At 41.1% G+C, this 20,288-nt stretch overlaps 2 protein-coding genes across 2 annotated transcripts in view; one reads left to right on the forward strand and one right to left on the reverse strand.

Annotated features, from left to right (window-relative positions):
* Nucleotides 1–685: 685 nt before the first annotated feature.
* Nucleotides 686–2,180, reverse strand: LOC310929767 (inhibin beta A chain; the record flags this gene model as incomplete). The annotated part of the gene is made up of 2 exons (XM_083892613.1): nucleotides 686–1,464; nucleotides 1,814–2,180. The coding sequence occupies 2 exons, from the start codon at nucleotides 2,178–2,180 to the stop codon at nucleotides 686–688; spliced, it is 1,146 nt and encodes a 381-aa protein (XP_083748739.1).
* Nucleotides 2,181–6,242: 4,062 nt separating this feature from the next.
* The window catches only part of r3hdm2 (R3H domain containing 2), a 39,858-nt gene continuing 25,812 nt past the window's right edge, over nucleotides 6,243–20,288 (forward strand). The window contains exons 1-2 of the mRNA XM_083892339.1: nucleotides 6,243–6,354; nucleotides 6,712–6,752. The gene's annotated coding sequence lies outside the window, so the exon portion shown is untranslated. The remainder of the gene's footprint in view (nucleotides 6,355–6,711; nucleotides 6,753–20,288) is intronic.

Genomic DNA, 20,288 nt, shown 5'->3' on the forward strand with positions numbered 1-20,288 from the left:
GGCTGACTTGTGTCAATAATACAGTGGAGATGCTGATTAGGCATAATGTCCGCCTGTATGTGCATCAACTGCACTCAGACAGATATGGCAAACTCTTCATTTTAAGTGTTTTCTTGCATAAAAAGTAATTAAAATCTTTGATGAATGTTAAATAAAAAAAAAAAAAATTGAATACCTATAGAACTGTACTACAGGTTTACACAGTCATTAGTCAATAAAGTTGGTGGCACTTTTCCTATACGGCAGATTTGATTTGATTAGGTTTTGAAATTACTTTAAAGGACCCAGGGCAAGAAAAAAAACACTATATGATTGGGGGTCAACGCAAAGTAAGTTCTAAATGTTAACCCTCATTTTAAAAATTTTAAGCTGAGTTCAGTCTAAAACGAATTATACTCAATGGGAAACTTTGTCATTGTGAATTAAAGAAGGCACAGTGTAATCCCAGAATAAGAAAATATATATATTACATATCGTGGTGCATATCTGATACCTACATCATCTTATGTATATAAAGTCAAGAAAACAAGAGTCAGATTTGGTACAAAACAAAAGGGTTGATGTTACATTTTGTGGCCAAATTGATCCAAAGCGAGACATAATCTATGTCAATGTGAGTCTCTTTGTCCTCAATCAACACAAAAGCAAATCTACGTTTACGCATACCATGTCTTTCCTCTGTCCTTTATGTGCATCCACAGGACTCCACGATCATGTCCGGGATGTCCATTTTGACAATGATGTGCTGAGAGTCAAAGAAGACCATGGAGAGTGGCCGGCGCTCAGTGGGAATGCAGCATGACGTCGTGGCTGTGTTGATGCCATTGATTTTCAGCTGACTGAAGACAGTGGCGTGGAACGAAGACGCTATTCCAGGGGAGCCAGAAAGATGCTGGGGACACTGACCCATGCAGTAGTTCATGTGGTAGCCCTCGGGTGCAATGATCCACTCGTCCCACTGGATGTCCTTGAACTTGATGTAGAAGTCTCTCTTGCAGCACACACTCACTTCGTTGCCACAACGCAAGGAACGCTTCCTGAGTGAATGTTTGAAAGTATCACGTTGACGCACCTGGGCCACGAGGAAGGGCTGGTGGGGACTATCAGTCGAGCCTTCGAGGGAGCAAAGGTTCTTTCCATCTTCATCGCAGCTCACCTCCAACCGCAGGTGGTGTTGGCCACCATCGAGGAACTCCTGCAGGGTGCGGGTGATGGGGAAAGTGTGCCAGTTACTCTCCTGGACTTCCAGCATCTTTTCTATGACCATGGAGCGGACAGTGCCAGATGCTCCACCGTCTGCAGTAAGGAAAACTCGGGCAGGGAGCCGGGAGTCCCTGTGAGGGTCCCCAGAGGAGCGGGCGTAGATCCACAGAGCAGACTGCAATACCTGGATACTCTGGCCACGTTCCTGCAGAAACTGGAAGGTCAGGCTGAGGTTGGCCTTCTCACCTCTGCCTGTCTCACCTATGGATCGATGAAATCGACAACACAGACTGTTAATATCTACCTTGATTATGTCAGTAGAGAAAAAAATATTTTAAACAATACTTGGGTATTTTAAAAAAGAACAATTCCCTCTATTTTCACTAGTTTTGGATATATTTTACCTCAGGAATATGGTTAGATAATACACACCCACAAAAAAAACCTGGGGTCACATTATGGCCCATTTCTAGGATAAATGTGACAGTTGATCAAATATATTGTAAGTGACTCTAACTTTCATCACATCCAGCAGCCTAAATTAGTGCATGAGTAAAACACAAAGGGAAAAAAGTAACTTAAAATCATAAAAGGTGAATGAAAAACTTACTTATATCTGCAAAGCTCAGTATTTCATAGCCTTGTTCTTTGGTGGGCATATTGTTTTCGAGTTCAAGCGTGCCATCCTGTCTGACGCGCCCCGAGTGCAGTTTACGCAGCGCAGTGAGAAGCGCAGCCCTGGGCACCGTGTGCGTTATGTTTGGTTTCTCTTTCAGGTGCAGCTTCTCCAAAATTTGCTGTTTGGCGATTTCTATCATCAGCTTTTCCTCCGTGTCTTTGTCCATTCCTGCCAAAGCGCACGACGCGCAGCCCGGGGAGGCACTGACGCAGAGACCGTTCAGTACCAAAGGTGCCCAAAACAGGAATGACTTGAATAAAAACGGCGTCATCCTTGACCCTAAAGTAATTGAATACATATTTAAACTTGATTTGCGTGAGGAAAAAAAAACAAAACAACTAAATAAAAAAACGTGAAAATGTTTTCCCCCGTGAGTTGTTCTTTGAACGCAAGAACTTTTTTTTTCCAAGTGGTAAAAGTCCTCCTTGGCAGCTGCTCAGTGTGAGAGAGAGCAGGAGGAGGTAAGAGAAAGGAGTGGTGTTTCACTCTTCTGGAGGTGAAGATATCATCTGGGGTAATCCACCAAAAGTGGTGACACGTTGGAGGGACGCACCAATGAGCGCACCGGGGCACCGAGGAAATTACTGGCAAAGCATCTATGTGTCATGATCTCACGACGCACGTACGCGCTCGCTGCTGACACGAAGTGTCTCACAAAGTCTACAGTATACAGTTTTCTTTGCAGTGTCACACTCATGAGTCTTTGACCTCTTTGGGTCAACAATACTTGCCGGATGTAAGGGGTCTAGTTGTCTCCATATGTGGATGAGAACCTGATGAAATAAGGTCAGGTTGTTTCTGTGCCATGTTGCCACGTCCGAATCGACCGAGAGGGAAACGCAATCTAGCATCACTCCTGTCAGCGAGAGGCTGAAATGCAGTGCCTTTTAACCCAGTTTTCCAGAATCCAAAACTCATCTCACCAGTTGTGGTCGATAAAGTGCTCCAGGGTTATTCAGGTGGGGACCACAAGGCGGTATTTAAACAGGCTCTGTCATGTTAACCTGCAGGGTGGCACAATGTGCTGCTGCAAAAAAAATCATGGCTCTTTGTGTGTGTGTGTCCATACAAGTCCTGTGTGTGTGTGTGTGATGTGTCATACAAGAGAAAAGTCACTTCAAAGACAGTGAAAAGAAACTGCATGTATGTGTGCAAGTATAAACATGTTGAACAGTTCTATGCATACACAGCCTAATTACCTTGTAATGACATCCAGAAAAGCCACTCAAAACCTGTGCAGCATGTTGAGTTGCTGCCAATCAGGTACAATGTTACACAACTTTATTTATCCCAAAGGCAATTTTGCAAAAACAGAAACAAGATCTCTCGCTCTCTTTATGTATATATACAGTATATACTATACTAAAAAATACAACATGATTTAGTAACTCGACTCAATTGTAAAGCTCTTCTACAGTTGTACATTTTAAATGATGAGAAGGTAGTTTTCCTGTGAATGATCGTTGAAGTACTCTCCTGCCGACTAGTGGGGATTCTTAGGAACTACAAGTACAAGATGAGGAGATGTGTGTGATTTCAAGTATTTCACACAACAGTAGCTCCCAACCCCCCATCGTCCATTATTTACATAAAGGTTTCGTGTGAAGATATTTATTTACTAGAGCTGCAACTGTGGGTGGAAAAGTGCTTCTAGATCCTTTACTTGACTTGAGTGAATGCAACAATAAACACCTTGACTTGATCACAAGTCCTGCCTTGGTGAAAGCTCCTCTCGCAGAAGTATGTGGGGATCATCAGTACAAGATGAGCACAGTGTAGTGCTTTGCAAAACAAGACGGATCGAAGCGAAATAGTTCTGTTAGATTCGTCGCAGGACAAGTTCTAACTCCAGTTAAAAGCTTGAATATGTGCAGAGCCGCAGCAAAATAGCTATCAGATGTGATGAGGCATTTCATATTTTATTGGTTTCATATGCTCAAAAATGGCCTTGTGTTGATTTTGATAAAACTTGGTGAGCTTGTTGCACTCATGTTTAAAGTTCATGCTTGAATTTTTTTGACCAAACGGGACATGGTGGCGCACGTGTTTGAGGCCTGTCAGATTGTCACAAAACCTGTACTTTGATACTTCACTTACAGCATGGCACATTGGCTCTATGTCACATTGTATAACACCTGTATTTTAGACTCCTGTCATCACGCGGTTGCTCTCATTTTAATTGAGTGAGCTGACTATTGGATGAGGGAGGTCAGAGGATATTGCAGTTATTTCTTCTGCATGACTTAGTATAGTATAACTCTTACGATGAGAAGGACTCGTCGATAATAATACAACCCTATTGGATCAGTTGATCTCAGTAAAATCTCAGTATAAGCACAGCTATCCATTAAATGTAACAATGTAATGTCTTCCTGAAACTTTTGTACAACTTCATCAATAAAGTAGCTTTAATTTGCGAGCATTGGGATCAATTTCAAAACAAAAGTTCTGCAGAGCCACTTGAAGTTGACGGCCGTTCTGGGGAACTGGAACTGGAACCTGGTTCACTGTCGTTCCAGTCTCTCTGAAACGAGTCCACAGGCGGCTGACAGTGGAATGATGCACATTCAGTTGTGTTGCCACAGCTGTAACGCTCAACCCAGCACTCAGCATGCCAACAGCACGCTCCCTCATGATTTGTGACATCTGTGGCATATTGACAAGTGACAAAAGTCCACATTTTGGTGTGCCCTTTTATTGACCAGACCATAAGGAGTGTGTGTGTTCTGGTCACGCATATTGACCACCACTCTGACATGCTCCATGACTCTTGTGAGTTCAAATACTCAATCTTGAGATTGTAGTCAACAGGAGTGGCCAAGTGATTCTGACCTAAAACAAATCATTCCATAAACAAATGCATCAAGAATCTGAGCAAATGTCATGACATTCTATTTTTGTTCACCATTTCAAGTTTGTGCGTTTATATTTTTGTTGAGCATACATTGAAAATCAGTGGCGTGCACAGACATTTGGAAAGGCAGGGGCAGGGAAAAAAAGGGCACCTGCTGCGCCACTAGTATGGATTTCCCACATTCTCACACAGGTATACAGGGAGAGACATCCTTTACAGTGAATACCATGTCCTCTAAGGACACCTTTTGGGACACTGTCATGTAGGGAACATTATAACGGCACCTTTTTCGATTGGAAAGGCACCCATGTGAAACAAAATTGTATGGGCATCTTACAGGGCACTGGGTGACTTTTTTTCCCACAAGAAAGGCACTCCTTTAGAAACAATACATTCTATTGTAATTTGCTTGAGAGGACACATATTATGGCAGCCGGTATAGGGCATGCGTCTTGTGACTCAAGACCCCCCCCCCTCCCCCTGCACACCACTGTTGAAAATGCAAAACAGTATCTGAAAATTCCTTAATAGAGAGACACAAACAATTCACTGACACTGCTTCACTATCTGGGCCAGTGTTTTCCAAACTTTATAAATGGACACCAACTTTAAAGGTGCATTATGTAATAAATCTAAAGCAACTGGCCATAAAATCCTCCTAATATGTCACAGAGACTCAGGAATAATGTTCATATAACAAACTGAACTCACCAACAACAACAGTACAGACAAAATATTTGCATTAAAAAATATATTTTGCAGACTGCAAATCATGTTTATGTTTTGAAATCAGGTTTTGGCATGTGGCGCCACCTACCACCGTCCACCAATCATTGCAGTCAGTAGAGTCTCAGCAGCCGAGCAACCCCGGGTTGCCAGTTACGTCAGAAACTGAAACCTAAATGACCTCGGTATTTTGAATTTGAATGTAGTAACTGTTTTTGGCCACATTCTTACATATGGCACTTTTAACTATATGTTATCTGTGCATGTCGTATCTTGAGTAAAGGGCTGGAAAATTCAGGAAAAGTTCCATCCAGACCTTTAAATAATTCTCCAGCCTTATTATCATTTTACACGCCACCTGTAGTCTCTGCGTGCCACATTACTCGTAGTTCATACACAGGTAAACTGAACATAGGGGAAATTAAAAAAAAAGATTCCTGATGCGCCTTCACAGACAATAGATTTTGACAGTGAGTGATATGTAGCACTTTATAAAAACGTGAGGCCTATAAAAAACAAGTGTACTGTGTCCTATTCAATGTCTCCCTGCGACTGTGAGGTACGTCGCTGACGTAAACTGTCGGTGGAGGAGGAAAAAAAAAAAAAAAAAAAAAAAAGTGACGCTGACACTCTCACACAAGCCGTACCCGAGAAGGGGGAATAGCGTTTTGTTTCTTTATTTTCTTTAATTTGTCTCCTTTTTATTCTTTGGCGTTTTGTTGTTGTTTAGCTGCGCTGCTGTGGCTGACACCGTCGCTCACCAGAGCGCGAGGTCTTTATCGTTTATGCCGCTGTCCCCTCACGCGGCGCTATTTTGACAGTCGGGGTCGCAGTGAATCAAGTAGCAGCAGCAGCAGCTAGCAGCACCACCACCACCATTGAACTAGCATTGGTAAGTCATTCGAAAAGCTACTTAGCTATATAAGCTAGCACCTGCTTTTTAAATACCTGGCAATATAGCTTAATGACAAGGTTAGCGTCGCTGCGAGTATATGATTCATTTTCACGCCGCCATTCGTAATGTAAATCAGTTGTTTTTCCTGTCGTGGTTAGCTTGTGTACATTGGAGAGAAAAGCCAGCTAGCGGGTTAACATTAGCTAGGCTAGGTGCCGTACGTGGCTAATTATACTCGCCGGAGGAATCGGGGCTTAAGTCTTGAGCTAGCTATTGTTAGCGTGTAGGTAAGCTAATATTTTCAGGCAACTGTAGAGCCACAGCTCTGACCATATTTCCATATGTTCTCTACAGACGGAACTTGAAGGATTGTCCACACGGCGGCCAGCGAAACGGTGAGCTGAACCTGCAAAACATGTCAATACGATTTTAAATGGATGATGAATCTTAAGATAGAATGTCTAGTAAAGACAAGCACCATTTTTAAAGTCCGCGTTCCCCCATGCTTTACTCGAGATGGCCATGTTAACATTTTCTTACTAATCGTCTCTAAGAATCCGTACTGAACTCTGAATGAATGTGTGCGTGAAGGGATATACAGTATAATTACGCGTTTAGATGGTTGAATGAGATTCGAATGGATGTAAATGGGTTGTAGTTGGTCATCACAGTCGCACTTAAAGCCTCCATCAGCTGGTGACAACAGGGTATTTCTATACATATCTATGTCCACTGATGGTCAGAAATAACAGCTAATGTAAATGTAAATAACCGGATGCTCCAGGTCTTTGGTATGTGTTGGTGAGTTTATGTTTTAAATCAGAGCTGAGTCTAAGTGAACTCATCTATAATTTGGTATATAATTCATTATTGGCCATACGTTTTTTTATTGCTCTTTCGCATATAAGGTTATGGTATATTTTGTTTAATACACTTCTAAGGTTTATTGCCTCCTCTCTTAACTAACTCATCATATCAGCCTTTCCCTCAGTGAGGTTTTATTTCCTCTTTAATTGATCAAGGAGAGAAAAATCAGCCTGCCCTTTTGTCTGTGTTTCATTCTATAGTTTGCATAATACTCACACGGTATACTATTTGCCCAGGCATAAATACTTAACAACTTATATTCGCCACTGTCTTTGATTCAGTGCTTCTTTTTGACTCTTGAGCCAAAAAAAGATATAGCAACACTGTTGAGACAAACAAGTTGGGATCACTGCACAGATTGTCAGAGCTGCAATTCAAACATCTATTGCGTCTGAAAACATAAATATTAATAAGCATGTTCCAGTCATGCAATGTCAAGAAATGGTAAATGGCAAGTTGGCTTGGACTGCCAACATAGTCACAATTGATGTTGAGATTGCTCAGTGAGATCAACGAAAGGTTTAGAAAGTACCTCTACTGAGCAAGTTCAGGTTTAAAACATGGGTACACTCATTCTTTGTGTACAAGTTGTGACCCTATTACAGTATATTTCTATGCATTGCATTCGTATATTTGGCTGAGTCCAGTTACTGGTGGCAGGGTATTATCATCAAGAAAAGGCTCATCTATTGTAAGATCTGATGGAGGTGAGTCACTGAATCAACAGTCTGCTGTTGCTAAGGCCAGCAATGAGCAAATATATGGTATCTTGCCTGCTTGTCAAAATGTTTCCCCCTTATATCCTTCCATTTGTAGAATGAATGAAATTGTCAAATGTAAAATTAGTAGGCTTAGTACAACTAGCTGAAGGAGTGAGCATTTTTGATAAGTCACAATAGTCTTTTAATTTGTTGTGTTTGAAGGATGCATTGCTATAATCTTCTTGCATACACCTGTAGAACATGTCATTTTATGTGCTGGAGTAAATCTACTTGTTTAAATCTCAAAATCCAACATTTGTCCATGCCATAATGTCCAATGTTTATATATTACAGTATTTTGCAGGCAAATGTAATTGAAATAGACACGATCTTTGCATTTGTCAGCCAGGTAGCATATCTGCTTCTGTCTCTGAATCTCTGTTTGCAGCTGCAGAAGCAGGAGAGTGGCTTTTTCTAGAGAGATTTGAAGAGCTATATATAGATCTCTGCTAGAGCACCAAGCTCAGTGCTGTTGCTGCTGCTCCTATCTCTCTCTTCTCTTAACCACTCCTGCTTCTGTTTCTCCATGTCTCTATTTTTATTTGTTCCTCTTATTTTCCTGTTCTTTATTATATATTGTATCTCTATCTTTTCACAGTTTTTCATTTGTCTGTTGTAATACATTTTTTCTTTAGCTGCGATGTAAATTATTGATCAAAGTAGAAGGGAGGTGGCTGGTTTCTTTGCAGTTTGCACTTTGCATTACTTCAAAGCTGGAGGGTTCCCCCATCACAATTTAAAAGAAAGAACATAGGAATTCTCACGTCAGTGGTTGAGAACATGTTTTATCTTTTTCTTTTTGAATTTTTTCTCAGGTACATTTATTAACACTTTTAAGAATGTGTATGTCTTTATCTTAATGAGTAGTGCAGCATAATTAATTAAAATTATTTAATACAAAAAGGCTCCCATCCCGTCACTGATCCCAAGGCGTGAATATATTTATTATAAAAGTCAAATTTAGTTATCTTTTCCTAAAAGCGTCACCTCATTATATTCAAAATGAAGCAACTATAGCACCTTGTCAGGTGACTCTGTTCACAATCAGTTTTTCTTCTGTGATATCTCTTTGCTTCTGATCCTTGCTCAGCTCCTCCTGCTTTCCTGCTGTATTTTAAGCCCTTTACAATCTTCTCTTACTGTCATGTTATAGAGGTTACCTCACCGTTAAAGGCAGAGGAGGCTTTTGCAAATGGATTGAGGTAATATATGGTATCACCTACGTTCATTTTGTCAGTGTGAGAAAACTATTTTAGAGCCATGCACAGATTAAAAAATCAGTGGTTGGTATCTTGATTGAACATGGTTAGGTTGGGACAGAAGTTAAATGTCTATGTGTTTATAACCTACCTATCATTACCTACCATTTTCTGTACTGCGTTATGTGCAGCACCCACATTAACTTAAGTACGTTGTAAACTTTGGCATCTTTTAACACAACTCACTTGTCACCATTGTCCTACTTATTGTCAAAATTCAATTGTAAGATTGCCCCACTGATGACTGATTTTGTGGAAACATTTAAAAGACTCAAGTTTCATCAACGCAGTGCAACTACTATATCAGTTTTTCCAGTACCTTCACCTTACTTTCTCAGTCAGCATATTTGTTTTACTTTTCTCTATATAGCCTCTTTTACTCTAAAATTAGTGGCTATACCAGGCATTTGAAAGCCCACAAAAATGTTGATTAACTCCATTCCCGTTGCCAGTGGTTGGTCTGCTCTGTGGTGACCACAACAAAAAGACCACACAAAAAACACTGTTCAGTTGCAACATTTTGTGTTGGTCCGTCTTTCAGACAATCTTTTAATTGATCTTATTAATGAAATAAATAATACTTTGCTTTGTCCCAAGTTGTAAAAATTAAGAATCTCAACAAATGTATGTTTTTCCATTCAATTCCATATTTAAAAGATCTTTAACTATGTTTGGAGGAGTTTTTTTTTCATTAGGACTGAGTCACATATATCTCGATACTTTACTGTAGTATAATTTTAAGCAGTAATGGGTGTGATTTGTTTTTTTTTCCCACTGCTAGTGCCGAACAATTATTTTAATGCGACCCGAGTTTAACTGTGTTTGAGGTAGGGATGGGAATTTCACACATTTTTAGAGTCGATTGTTGAGGTCCACGTGTCAAATTTTTTGTCGACTTTTTGTCGGCATGCAGTGCAACCTCGTTCGCACTGCATGCACACACACACGCTTGGAAGCACGCAGCCACTCGAGAGAACGAGCCGGTGACACGCGAAACCATCATGTCAGAGCGCATAGAGTCTGGACAGCAGGATCACCTTTTCGTGCACAGCTTCTTTAACCTCCGTGGTTGTGAAATGTACGTGTTTGTGACACTTCGACTTTTTTTACTTTTCATTTTTTTGTCGAGGTGCGCGCGTCGATTGTCGGTCGATTTTGTCTACAAAAAAGTCCCATCCCTAGTTTGAGGTTTCATTTCATTTATTGTTACCTTCCGCAGCCCAGTGATTTTAACTCTGAGCAAAGAAAGATGCATGCAGTGGATTTAAACTCGTCTTTGGTCACTGGCTTCCCCACATTGCTTGCCATAGGGGCAGAGATTTGTGAGCTAAGAGCATAACCCATTGTCGGTGCTAAAACGGGTACAGTTTTGTTGTGATGTGTTCATCTCCACAGCGGCATGTCTAGGACATAGCAGGCGCAGGTTTTTTGATGCAAGCTCGACATGGTCTGTCATGTACGTTTCCATCCATACTGTCCCTGTCCCACTACACAAACTGGTGGGGAATTCATACGTTGAATGAATTGTGTCCTCCTCGCTATGTTCGGTGGCGATGACCCCCTCTTTTAATTTGTTAGTATTATGCTACAGACCAAAACAACTTTAGCTAGCATCTGCTTGGTTGCATTCCGAGTCTTCATAAGCTCATGTTTGCAGTGAGGGGGCAAGTATGTCATATTCTTTTGAAGATGTTGATTAGATTAAGTTTTTTTCGAGCTAATAAAATGGTTTCATCAGTTTATTCCTTGTGTTTATTTAACCGCCATAGCAGAGTTTTACAAGCAGCTGGAAATAATATGGAAATGGATACTCGAATGAGTTTGTACTGTGTATTCTCTCTGGCAAATTGAGGCTTGTGTCTTTTATTTTACAATTTCTTAAGGTACCACATCTTGCGTTGTTGTTGTGAAAGAACACATTTATTGCAACCACTCAGAAGTATCCTGCTGCCAGGCAGCCCTTTAAACAGCTGGGCTTTTTGTGAGTCCTGGGTTGCCTGTCATTGCAATTATATTGTTATACAGAGGCAGGGAGCAAACCAGATATGTAAGAGAGCGGGCGAGAGAGAATCCACACGAAAGGGAGGGTTGGAGGAAAATGGAGCGATGCAAACACAGAGAGAGAGAGACGGAGAGAGAGTCGCTTAGCATTTAGTGCTTGTGCTTCATTCAGAAAAAGAAAGGGGGCAGTCAAAATCGCCTTCCTCACCATTTCAAATGAAACCCATCCACAAAACTGAGCTTTTGGTGACTACATACAGACCAAGTGTGAAGATGAAGAAACCAGAGTAAGCTAAAGAAAGTGACACCTATGCATCTCGGCTATTTGCATGCTGAAGGGAATGGCGTTCGTTCATCCGTACTACAGAGCAAGATAAAACTATTGTCAACATAGTCTTGGTTCAGAGCTGCTGCTGCTTCTTCTGCGATAATGTGCTTTTTTTCTGTGAGACACCTGATCTGACTTGGCTGGATTTCCACAGAGCTGAACTCTAAATACAGTAAGCATGTATTTGTGTCTGTGTGTTTGTGTTATGTAGGTTATGTAGGTTCTTGTTGTGCATGAACATGTGAAGCCATTGCTGCTTTTATAACCGCATGCCATCTTAACACCTGCCTTGATTTTTGTAAAGAAATTAAAGCATTCTTTAAAAGTAATACACTAATGGGGCTTGCTGGAAGATAATATAATGATTAAATAGTTTACTTGTATAACTGCAACAGTTTTATCTGTGTACTAAAGCTGTAAGGGGCTTTTATGTGTAGAGAATTGTGCTATGTGATTGGTTTGATAGTGTTTGTCAGTACATTTTGTGTTGTGTTTTCGTTCACATATGTATGAACAGACACGCAAACTGTGTTTGGTGAGGCAAATGCTGAGGTAATGAGGAATTCCCTTCCACTGTGTCCCTGTTTAAGAAGAGGGAAGGAGGAGGTGGCCTGGTGGGGGTGGAGAGTCACTAAGAAGTAGGTGTCGACTCCGCAACTCTGTCATACTGAGGAGGGATGGAGGGAGGGAGGTGTACAGTAAAAAAAAAAAGGATAACCTACGAGCTTACATTAGGCTTGTGGGAAGCGCCGTGTTAAGAGACCCTGAAGTTTATCCTCGGTTTGACGACGCTGTTGTGGATTGTGATTATGATGATTTAAAAAAAAATATATATATATATAATAATAATAATGGATCCGATGTGAAATATCTAAGTGATCTCCACAGACGATACACATTTACACCTGCATACGGTCAGTGTTTATCCCCCTCATTTGTTCCATATATGCGAATGAACAGAGAGAGAGAGAGAGAGAGAGAGAGAGAGAGAGAGAGAGAGAGAGAGAGAGAGAGAGAGAGAGAGAGAGAGAGAGAGTGTAAGAGAAACAGCAGAGCCCTCTTGAATAAAAAATCTGTTGCTATTAATAGAAAGCTGTCCTCGTGGCCTCGGCACTGCTTCATGTTTAGAAGACCTGGCTTTTCCCTTTTCTCTTTTCTGATGGTTGAAGCTTTGCAAAATCATACTCACAGTCCACATTGCTTCCTTTTATGTTGGATCAGTCCTGAAATGTGCAGAATATGGTCTATTCCCATAATGGCTGCCAGCATTAGAATGCATTGAGAGGTACCAGTGTCTTGAGCCTATACCCTAATTCAACTACCTTCTTCTTTCGCTCATAAAATAATAACAATTCTATTGCTAGTTATAAATGGAACACAGAGAAACAACTCCCAACTCAGATGGAAGGGACACATTTGGTGTCAGGTTGCCAAGGCTAATGTTGTTCCCTTCTCGATCATTGTTACTCTACATGTTAAACAAGTATGCAGGGATAGATGCGGTGGCTGAAGCTGAAATGGTTACACTGCATTCTGAGTTCGACCTTCCCCTCGCAAAATGCAGTTTTGTATGCACATTTGTCGATGCATATGACCACGACGTTGTATGTTTGTTATTTTGGAGTTGTGTTCCCCAGGTAGTTGGTGTTCCTGCACCCTCAGTCCTGCATACTAATTGCCAGTGCGTGGGAAAAAGACTTTGGTGCGATGGAGGGCAAGGGAGAGAAGGGGAGGAAAAATCAATAGCAACCCTATAGAGTAACAATTATTGTCAGAAGTCAGAAGGTTTACACTTTCCCATGCTGAGGTTTCTTATAGTCTGTTTTGTTTTGTTTTTAAATCCAAGTACCATTTAAGAAAAAAACTCAATCCCTACTTCTTAACAGATTCAACTGTCAACTGTTTTCATCATATTAAAGCATGTTCATTTATGAATCCCTCATTTGGTGATCTTGGTTACATTGAAATGCAACTATTCCATCTCATACACTGACCTTAATTATTTCAGATTTTATTAGCTTCACTTGCCTGATTGTGAAGTGTTTGTAAATAGGAAGAATGCGCATTAACTTTGTATTTGTGTATACATTGAGTGTATTACTACAGGAAATTTCATACCATTGTATTTCATTTTGAAACCACAACTTTTGAGCAGTAGTGTTGGCTTAAGATAGTAAATGGTAGTCGATTGTTTTTATAATACAGTATAAATAAATGATCCTGACGCTATCTTACTAAGTGGAGTTTCGTGAGAGTTAATTTGTATTAGTCTGTTTTCCATTCCTCCTTCCTGCTGCTGTTTTACTGCTGGCTTAGTTTTAGTGATTTAGTGCTTGTTGTGGGAGAGGGTGGAGATTCTGGTTTAAGTAACTAACTTTATAAGACTTCAGATTCATGACCTTCTTCCAACAGCCATCACTCATTTGAGATCAAATTGCTGACCACAATTGTTAGGTTGTCTGAGATGCATATGTCCACATGCTTTTTATCAGTGTGAATGCGAATGTGACACTAGAGGTACCTCCTGCTCTGGCTTGCTGAAGTTTCAAATGCAATGAAACTTTGTCACCCTTTAGTCTATTTGTTTAATGTAGTTAATGTTTAGTTTATAAATTGTTATTCAAAATATATAAGTGTAGTGCATTTTTTTAAATCAAGAGATTTTGTCTATGTCTTTTGTATTATTAATGGAGGATAAACAGAAATTGATTAAACATTATTGACCAAAATCATAGAAAAACCCATATAGGTTGACCTCTATCGTCTAATGTTTTTTTTTTTTTTTTTTATCATATTGGAGAATGCACATATTCTTCCATATGCGAGAGGTTTGTGTACATGACCTATAAAGACATGATAGACTGCAGCTGCACACAAGAACATAGACAGGCAGTCGCCAGAATAAGGTATTTACATGGCTGAACATTCTGGGTAATGCTGGAATAACACAGCTATTTTATTAGGGTAATTCATTGCTTACAGGGATAAGCTATCTACATGAGTCACAGGCGAGCGCTAGCAGAATACTCCATGTGTGCATGTAAGCATCGTCACTCGAATACGTACAGCAGGGGAGTCATTTCGAATGACAGCCCTGACGGTGTCGTTTGATTGGCCATGGACGCAGAGAGCTGTGTCCCAGGGAGGATCTGGGCGGAAACCAATGAGAGGGCAGCTCCAGGTCACCTGACTACCAAAAGTTGAAGCACATATGCACATGTTGCCGGTGTCTGTGCCTTAGAAATTTATATATTTACACTGAAGTAATTAAAAGTAAATACAACCAATAGTATGCACAATCGGGTACACAACATACACTGTGTGAGTAATTGGTTCAATTCCATCATTATTTTAAATTATTTATGTTGAACAGAAGTTGCCTTCTTTTGCCTACATTGTTGATAGGGGCAACTACATGATCTAGTGATTCACTGCCATGTCCAGTTTCTCTTAATTAACACTCCTCCTAATCTATGCAGGGGTGGCAGTGTTGCCTGAGCAATTTCTCATTGAGGAAACACATAGACAAAACATCCAATGAATTTAAAAATGGCAGCAAAGATTTATTGATTTGCCACATATGATTTTTGTCCAGTTGTGAAGTAGGTAGTTGATAATTAGAATGGGATCTACATAGCTGTATTCAGATGTAGTTTTTAGCTATAATCTTCTATTCAAGCACAGCATTGTCAGTATTGGAACATTGCAGTTGCCTTATGCCTGGTGTAATATTAATAATTCAATCAATCATTCATTCTTTATTTATATAGCACTCTTCGTACAGATAGCCCCCCCCCCCTTCCACACTCACGTGTACGCCTATCCAGATACACTTACATCTCAAGCCCAATTTATACTCCTGCGTAAAGTGCTCTGCGTAGGCTACGCAGAGTCCTCTGCGTCGACGCAGAACCTGTTGTAGAGCCTCTGCGTCGTCTCCGGCTGCACGGAATATTTTTTAAGTGTCCGTCACTCCGTCAAGGGACTACGGAGACGGCAAGAGCTGCGATTGGTCCTCAGGACAGGCCGAGCTAAGCTGCTCTGTGCCGGCTCTCAGTGCGCTCCGGGCGTCCTGACAGAGGCGGAGCTGATCCCCGCCGATAACGCCGCTGCCGAACTATAAATACGTCATATCTTAACACACACAGCACATGTTTAGACTCTAAATGGCCAATTTCTCGCCTCAAATTATCTTAAAACTGCGTTCCGGGACACAGAAAAGTGACAAACGGCCACTGTTTCAACAACAACAGTCTTTCTCCCTCGGACGCCATTGCTCACTGTAGCCAAAAGCACAACAACCTTGCGCAGCGACCCCTACTGATCGGGCGGGAAATTGCAGCGCCTATCCGTCACCACGACGCAGAAGTATAAAGGCTCGAGTGGTCTACGTGGTGACGCAGACGGATAACGCACTACGCAGTCGGAGAAGTATAATGTGGCCTTCAGTATATGCATATACTTGCATATGTAAGTAACACATGAAGGCCAAAATCGGTCATACACAAAAAAGGATGCGTGGTTTAAGGACACAAGTCTTGTTTTATGTGGTACCTCCTGGAAAAGTGAAGGAGGTTTGCCATGCTAGCATCTCACCATTAAAGGCTAAAGCTAACAAACATGTTTTTTGACTCCAATATAAAATGTTGCAGGGCACACGGCAGAGGGCAAGGGTCATTCTGCATTGATTTTGCATACATGTATGTGGATTTGCCCTGAGTACTCAGGCTTCCACCCACTGTCCAAAACACTCTAAATTGTCCGTAGGTTTGAATTTGCGAATAAGTGGTTGTCCGTCTGCTGGTGTCAGCTGCTATTGACTCCAGTGACCCACGACACGATAATGTATTACACATTAGGAAATCAGTTTATTCAGCTTGTCATTACGGCCGGTGTCCATTAAGATTTACTGCTAGTAATTACAGCTGACCTAGTGTGCTGAAGTGATATTAGCAGTCACTTACTTTTATTATGGAGGATAAATCTGTAGATGATGAGTGATGTGCATACACTCAAGGCCAATAATCAAATGGTTATATTTCATTATCAATGTTTAAAAAGTTGAGCTCACCGTTATCCTACTCAATACAGGTCAGGTTGATACGAGAGGTCATGCTGTAGACGGCAAAATAAGTGAGTAATAAGTTTGCAGTAAATATGAGTATATCTTGCTCCCTCTGGTCTTCACCTCTTGGCATGTACAGCTGGCATAACATTGGCACTTGATTTAATTGAACAGACTTTAGATCAGTTGGCCTCAAATGTTGACTGGTGTGCTGTGATGTATCACATGTCAGCTAGCTTAAGCCTGGAAAGTTTACCGTCCAGTATAGCTGGATTGCTACTAAGATATGATTCCATCTTAGAGAATAATCTTAGCTTGAACAAAGAGCTGACTCTTTTTAATTTGCTGGGACCCACTTCCTTATTCTCTCTTGTGTCTGTGAGGTCATTTTGTTTAGTTCCAAGAATCAGCTCAACCAGACCTAATAGTTAGTCACTGCTCTCATCAGGAGTGAGGGACATAACTGGTGACAGTCAGACGGTGTGTGAGGGGAGTCATCACCAATCTGCACATTTTAAATAACCCAGTGTGAATGGTTCATATTCTAATGACTTTGTAAGCCCCTATTAAGTCTGTTTGTACATTTGCATGCCTCATTTGGTCACGCGTGTGTGTTTGTATCTGTGATTGAGCTGTGTTGTTCAGACTATAAGTAGCACATGTGTTGTGTGTGTCTGTGTGCTGTTAAATTTGTATTTAATGTGAATACCGAGTGATAAATACACTCGGCCTTGTAATTGGGGAAAGGAGGGGGGGTCGTGAGAGAGAAGGAGAGAAAAATATGGGGGTGTTGAGGGATATGGCTGATTTTCACTTGGTGACAGAGCCTGTTGCCATGGAGCTGGTCCTCCCATTGGTGGAGGTCTGGTCCAATCACTTAACAGCACAGATTGTTTCATCATTGAGAAGTTTTTCCTGTCTGAATAGCCACCCCTTGCTCCTCCATCTTTTTCTGTTCTTTTTTTTCTCTTGCATCCTCCTTCACTGCTCCCATTTCCACAGTAAGAGAAGCTGATGCATTACGTAAGGTTCATGATCAGTGCAGGAGTTGCCACCCATTTTCATTTTGACACAGTTTTTCATCTAAAATGACACGTTTAATTTGAGCAGGCAGTCTTTCTAAATCCCCTCACTGTGCTTGAATATCATGTAAATACTTAACAATTAAGAAAGTTAATTATTTTGAATTATGTTTCTCCCTCTCCAGAACATTGAAATGCTAGTTTAATTTAGACAATTTAATTAGTAAGCAGTTTTCTAACCACTATCTTAAACTAATGCAATTCCAAAATTAATTGCCTGCCCATATGCTTAGAATTGGGGCTGAAAGTTTGCTCACAACCTCTTAAAAATAAATGTTATTGCCCCCTGCATGCTGAGCCTGCAGGTGTTGCCCTCACCTCTTGGGACTGTGGAACTTCCTGCTTGAGTCACTGGCAGCAGCAAGATGGTGGCGAAGATGTTCTCGGTTATGTTGATCATTGTTTCTCCTCGTGGTTCTCTCTTCTCCCCACTGCGGGATGTGGATGAAAACACTGACGCTGTAAACACTATGCTTCCAGTGAACGGTGTGGAGAGAGGTCACACCAATGACCAACGTCACACCAAATCCTGTCTTCGCTGACAGGTTTTGGCATGCCTGCTTCTCATTACCATAACTCCTAGGCTATTTGATATCTAGAAAATTAAAAAACTATGGACTGACGATCTGTCCAGGGTGTGCCTTTCGTAAAATCTATTTGTTGAACCCAGCCCTATCTACAAACTGTCCAACAGACATCCCAAAGTACATCCTAAAGTTTAACCTCCATAACCAAAAAGTGTTAGATGTACCTGATTTCTTTCATCAATTGACACCGCAATAGATTGATTCTAATGTATTTCTGGTCCATCTAATTTAGTAACTTCACAGTTCTGAGTAGTGATATATTCCCATTTTTATGTCACCATTAATGGGTCAAGTTCTATACTTTGGATAGTAAATAATTTTCCACCATACAGTTCTAGCACTGTTTGGCTCTGCTCTACTTGGTTTGGTATCAGGCATGTCATTTTCCGTTACTGTAGTACCTCCTTAACGTGGATTGGTTTGTCATGGCATGGCTGCAGTGCTGTCACTAAATACACCAAACTCCTGTTAAATATTGAGATTTTAGAAATGTCCTTGCTAAATGGAGTCTATTTAACCAATCTACAGTTTGTCATTGCTCTGTTTGATTCCTGTGTCAGACCTCACACTCATGACTCTTTCAGTGATGACACTTACTGCCAATCAGTGGACGGTAGTCTGTCGCAGTCACATTTTAGTATCTACTCGGCTTGCTTGGAACCTCGCCAGAGCAGGTGTTAAAAAGGTACTAGGTACTACCCCCAATTGAAAAGCAAAATAAAGCTTTTTTTCTAGCCGAGTCGTGCTAGAACTGTGTAGTGGAAAAGCCGCATTAGCTTTTGTCTTGCAGAGACTGGGCTTTTGTTACTGCCCAGAGCAGTCCACATTAATGCCTTTTCTCCCTGCTATGTGTGAAACTGTGCTCCAGTCATTTGCCCTGCCATCCACATGGTTGGCGTGTTAATACTGTAATATTTAATTTTTGCAGTTACCCAATAGCCCTCGATGAAGCACCTTAAATCATGTGAGTTATTTTAGACCTGTGTGACCTTTTTGCCTTGCTCTCACTCGCGTTCTCTCACCTCTGCTGTTTCATTTGCTTGCGCTGCTGCTATCTCACTCTCTTCCTCTCACTCTCCAAGTGTCCTCTCTTTGTCCGGAACACTGGGATGTCAAAATATCACATAGAGATTGAATCAAATGCTGAAGTTGCAATGGGAATTCCAAGGATAAAAACACCAGCAATTTGTTGAAACATTTTTATATTAAAGGGACACTGTGTAGTATTTATGGGTTTATATAACCCAAAATCCACTTTTTTATACATATTATGTGCTCCTGCATTGTCTAGTCGCTGTATAATATTTTTTGTTTCATTTTCGTAGTGTTTCAAAAAGTCATGTAAAATAACATGGTCGAGGGCCGCGGTTGCATTGCCACTGTTAGCAGCGAGACGCCATGTTTCTACCGGAGCCTGTGAGGACAAACGCGAGAGAACAAATCAAGCGTCGCTTTACTTGTAGTGGAAGTCCCACCTCCTCTCTCTCCGCTTCGTCTGCTACGGCTGTGGTAGCTCACCCTCTCCCTTGCCTCACGAACCTCATCTGCTGACACCGTATCGCTCAGGGAAGGGAGGGGGTGAGCAGAGGAGCAGTTCTTTGTTGTAAATTTCAGCCTCTCCTCTAGATGTCACTATAAACTACTTACTTCACCTTTAATGTGATTATTTTGGCCAACATGGAATTCACCCATATTTCTGCACTGCTGACTGCATCACGACAAAATCAGGATCCCCTCTTACTCCTAGTATTTGATTTTTCTGCAGAAGTGAAACTGTATTGGCCAAAATATTTCCTCACCTACTTCTTGTGTTCTTATTCTTTAAGCCCAATTTATACTTCTGCGTAAAGTTCTCTGCGTAGGTTACGCAGAGTCCTCTGTGTCGACACAGAGCCTGTCGTAGAGCCTTTGCGTCGTCTCCGACTGCAAGAAATATTTTTTAAGTGTCCGTCACTCCGTCAAGGGACAACGGAGACGGCAA

This window comes from Microchirus variegatus (genome assembly GCF_963457635.1).
Source record: "Microchirus variegatus genome assembly, chromosome: 7".
NCBI classification, from domain to species: Eukaryota; Metazoa; Chordata; class Actinopteri; order Pleuronectiformes; family Soleidae; genus Microchirus; species Microchirus variegatus.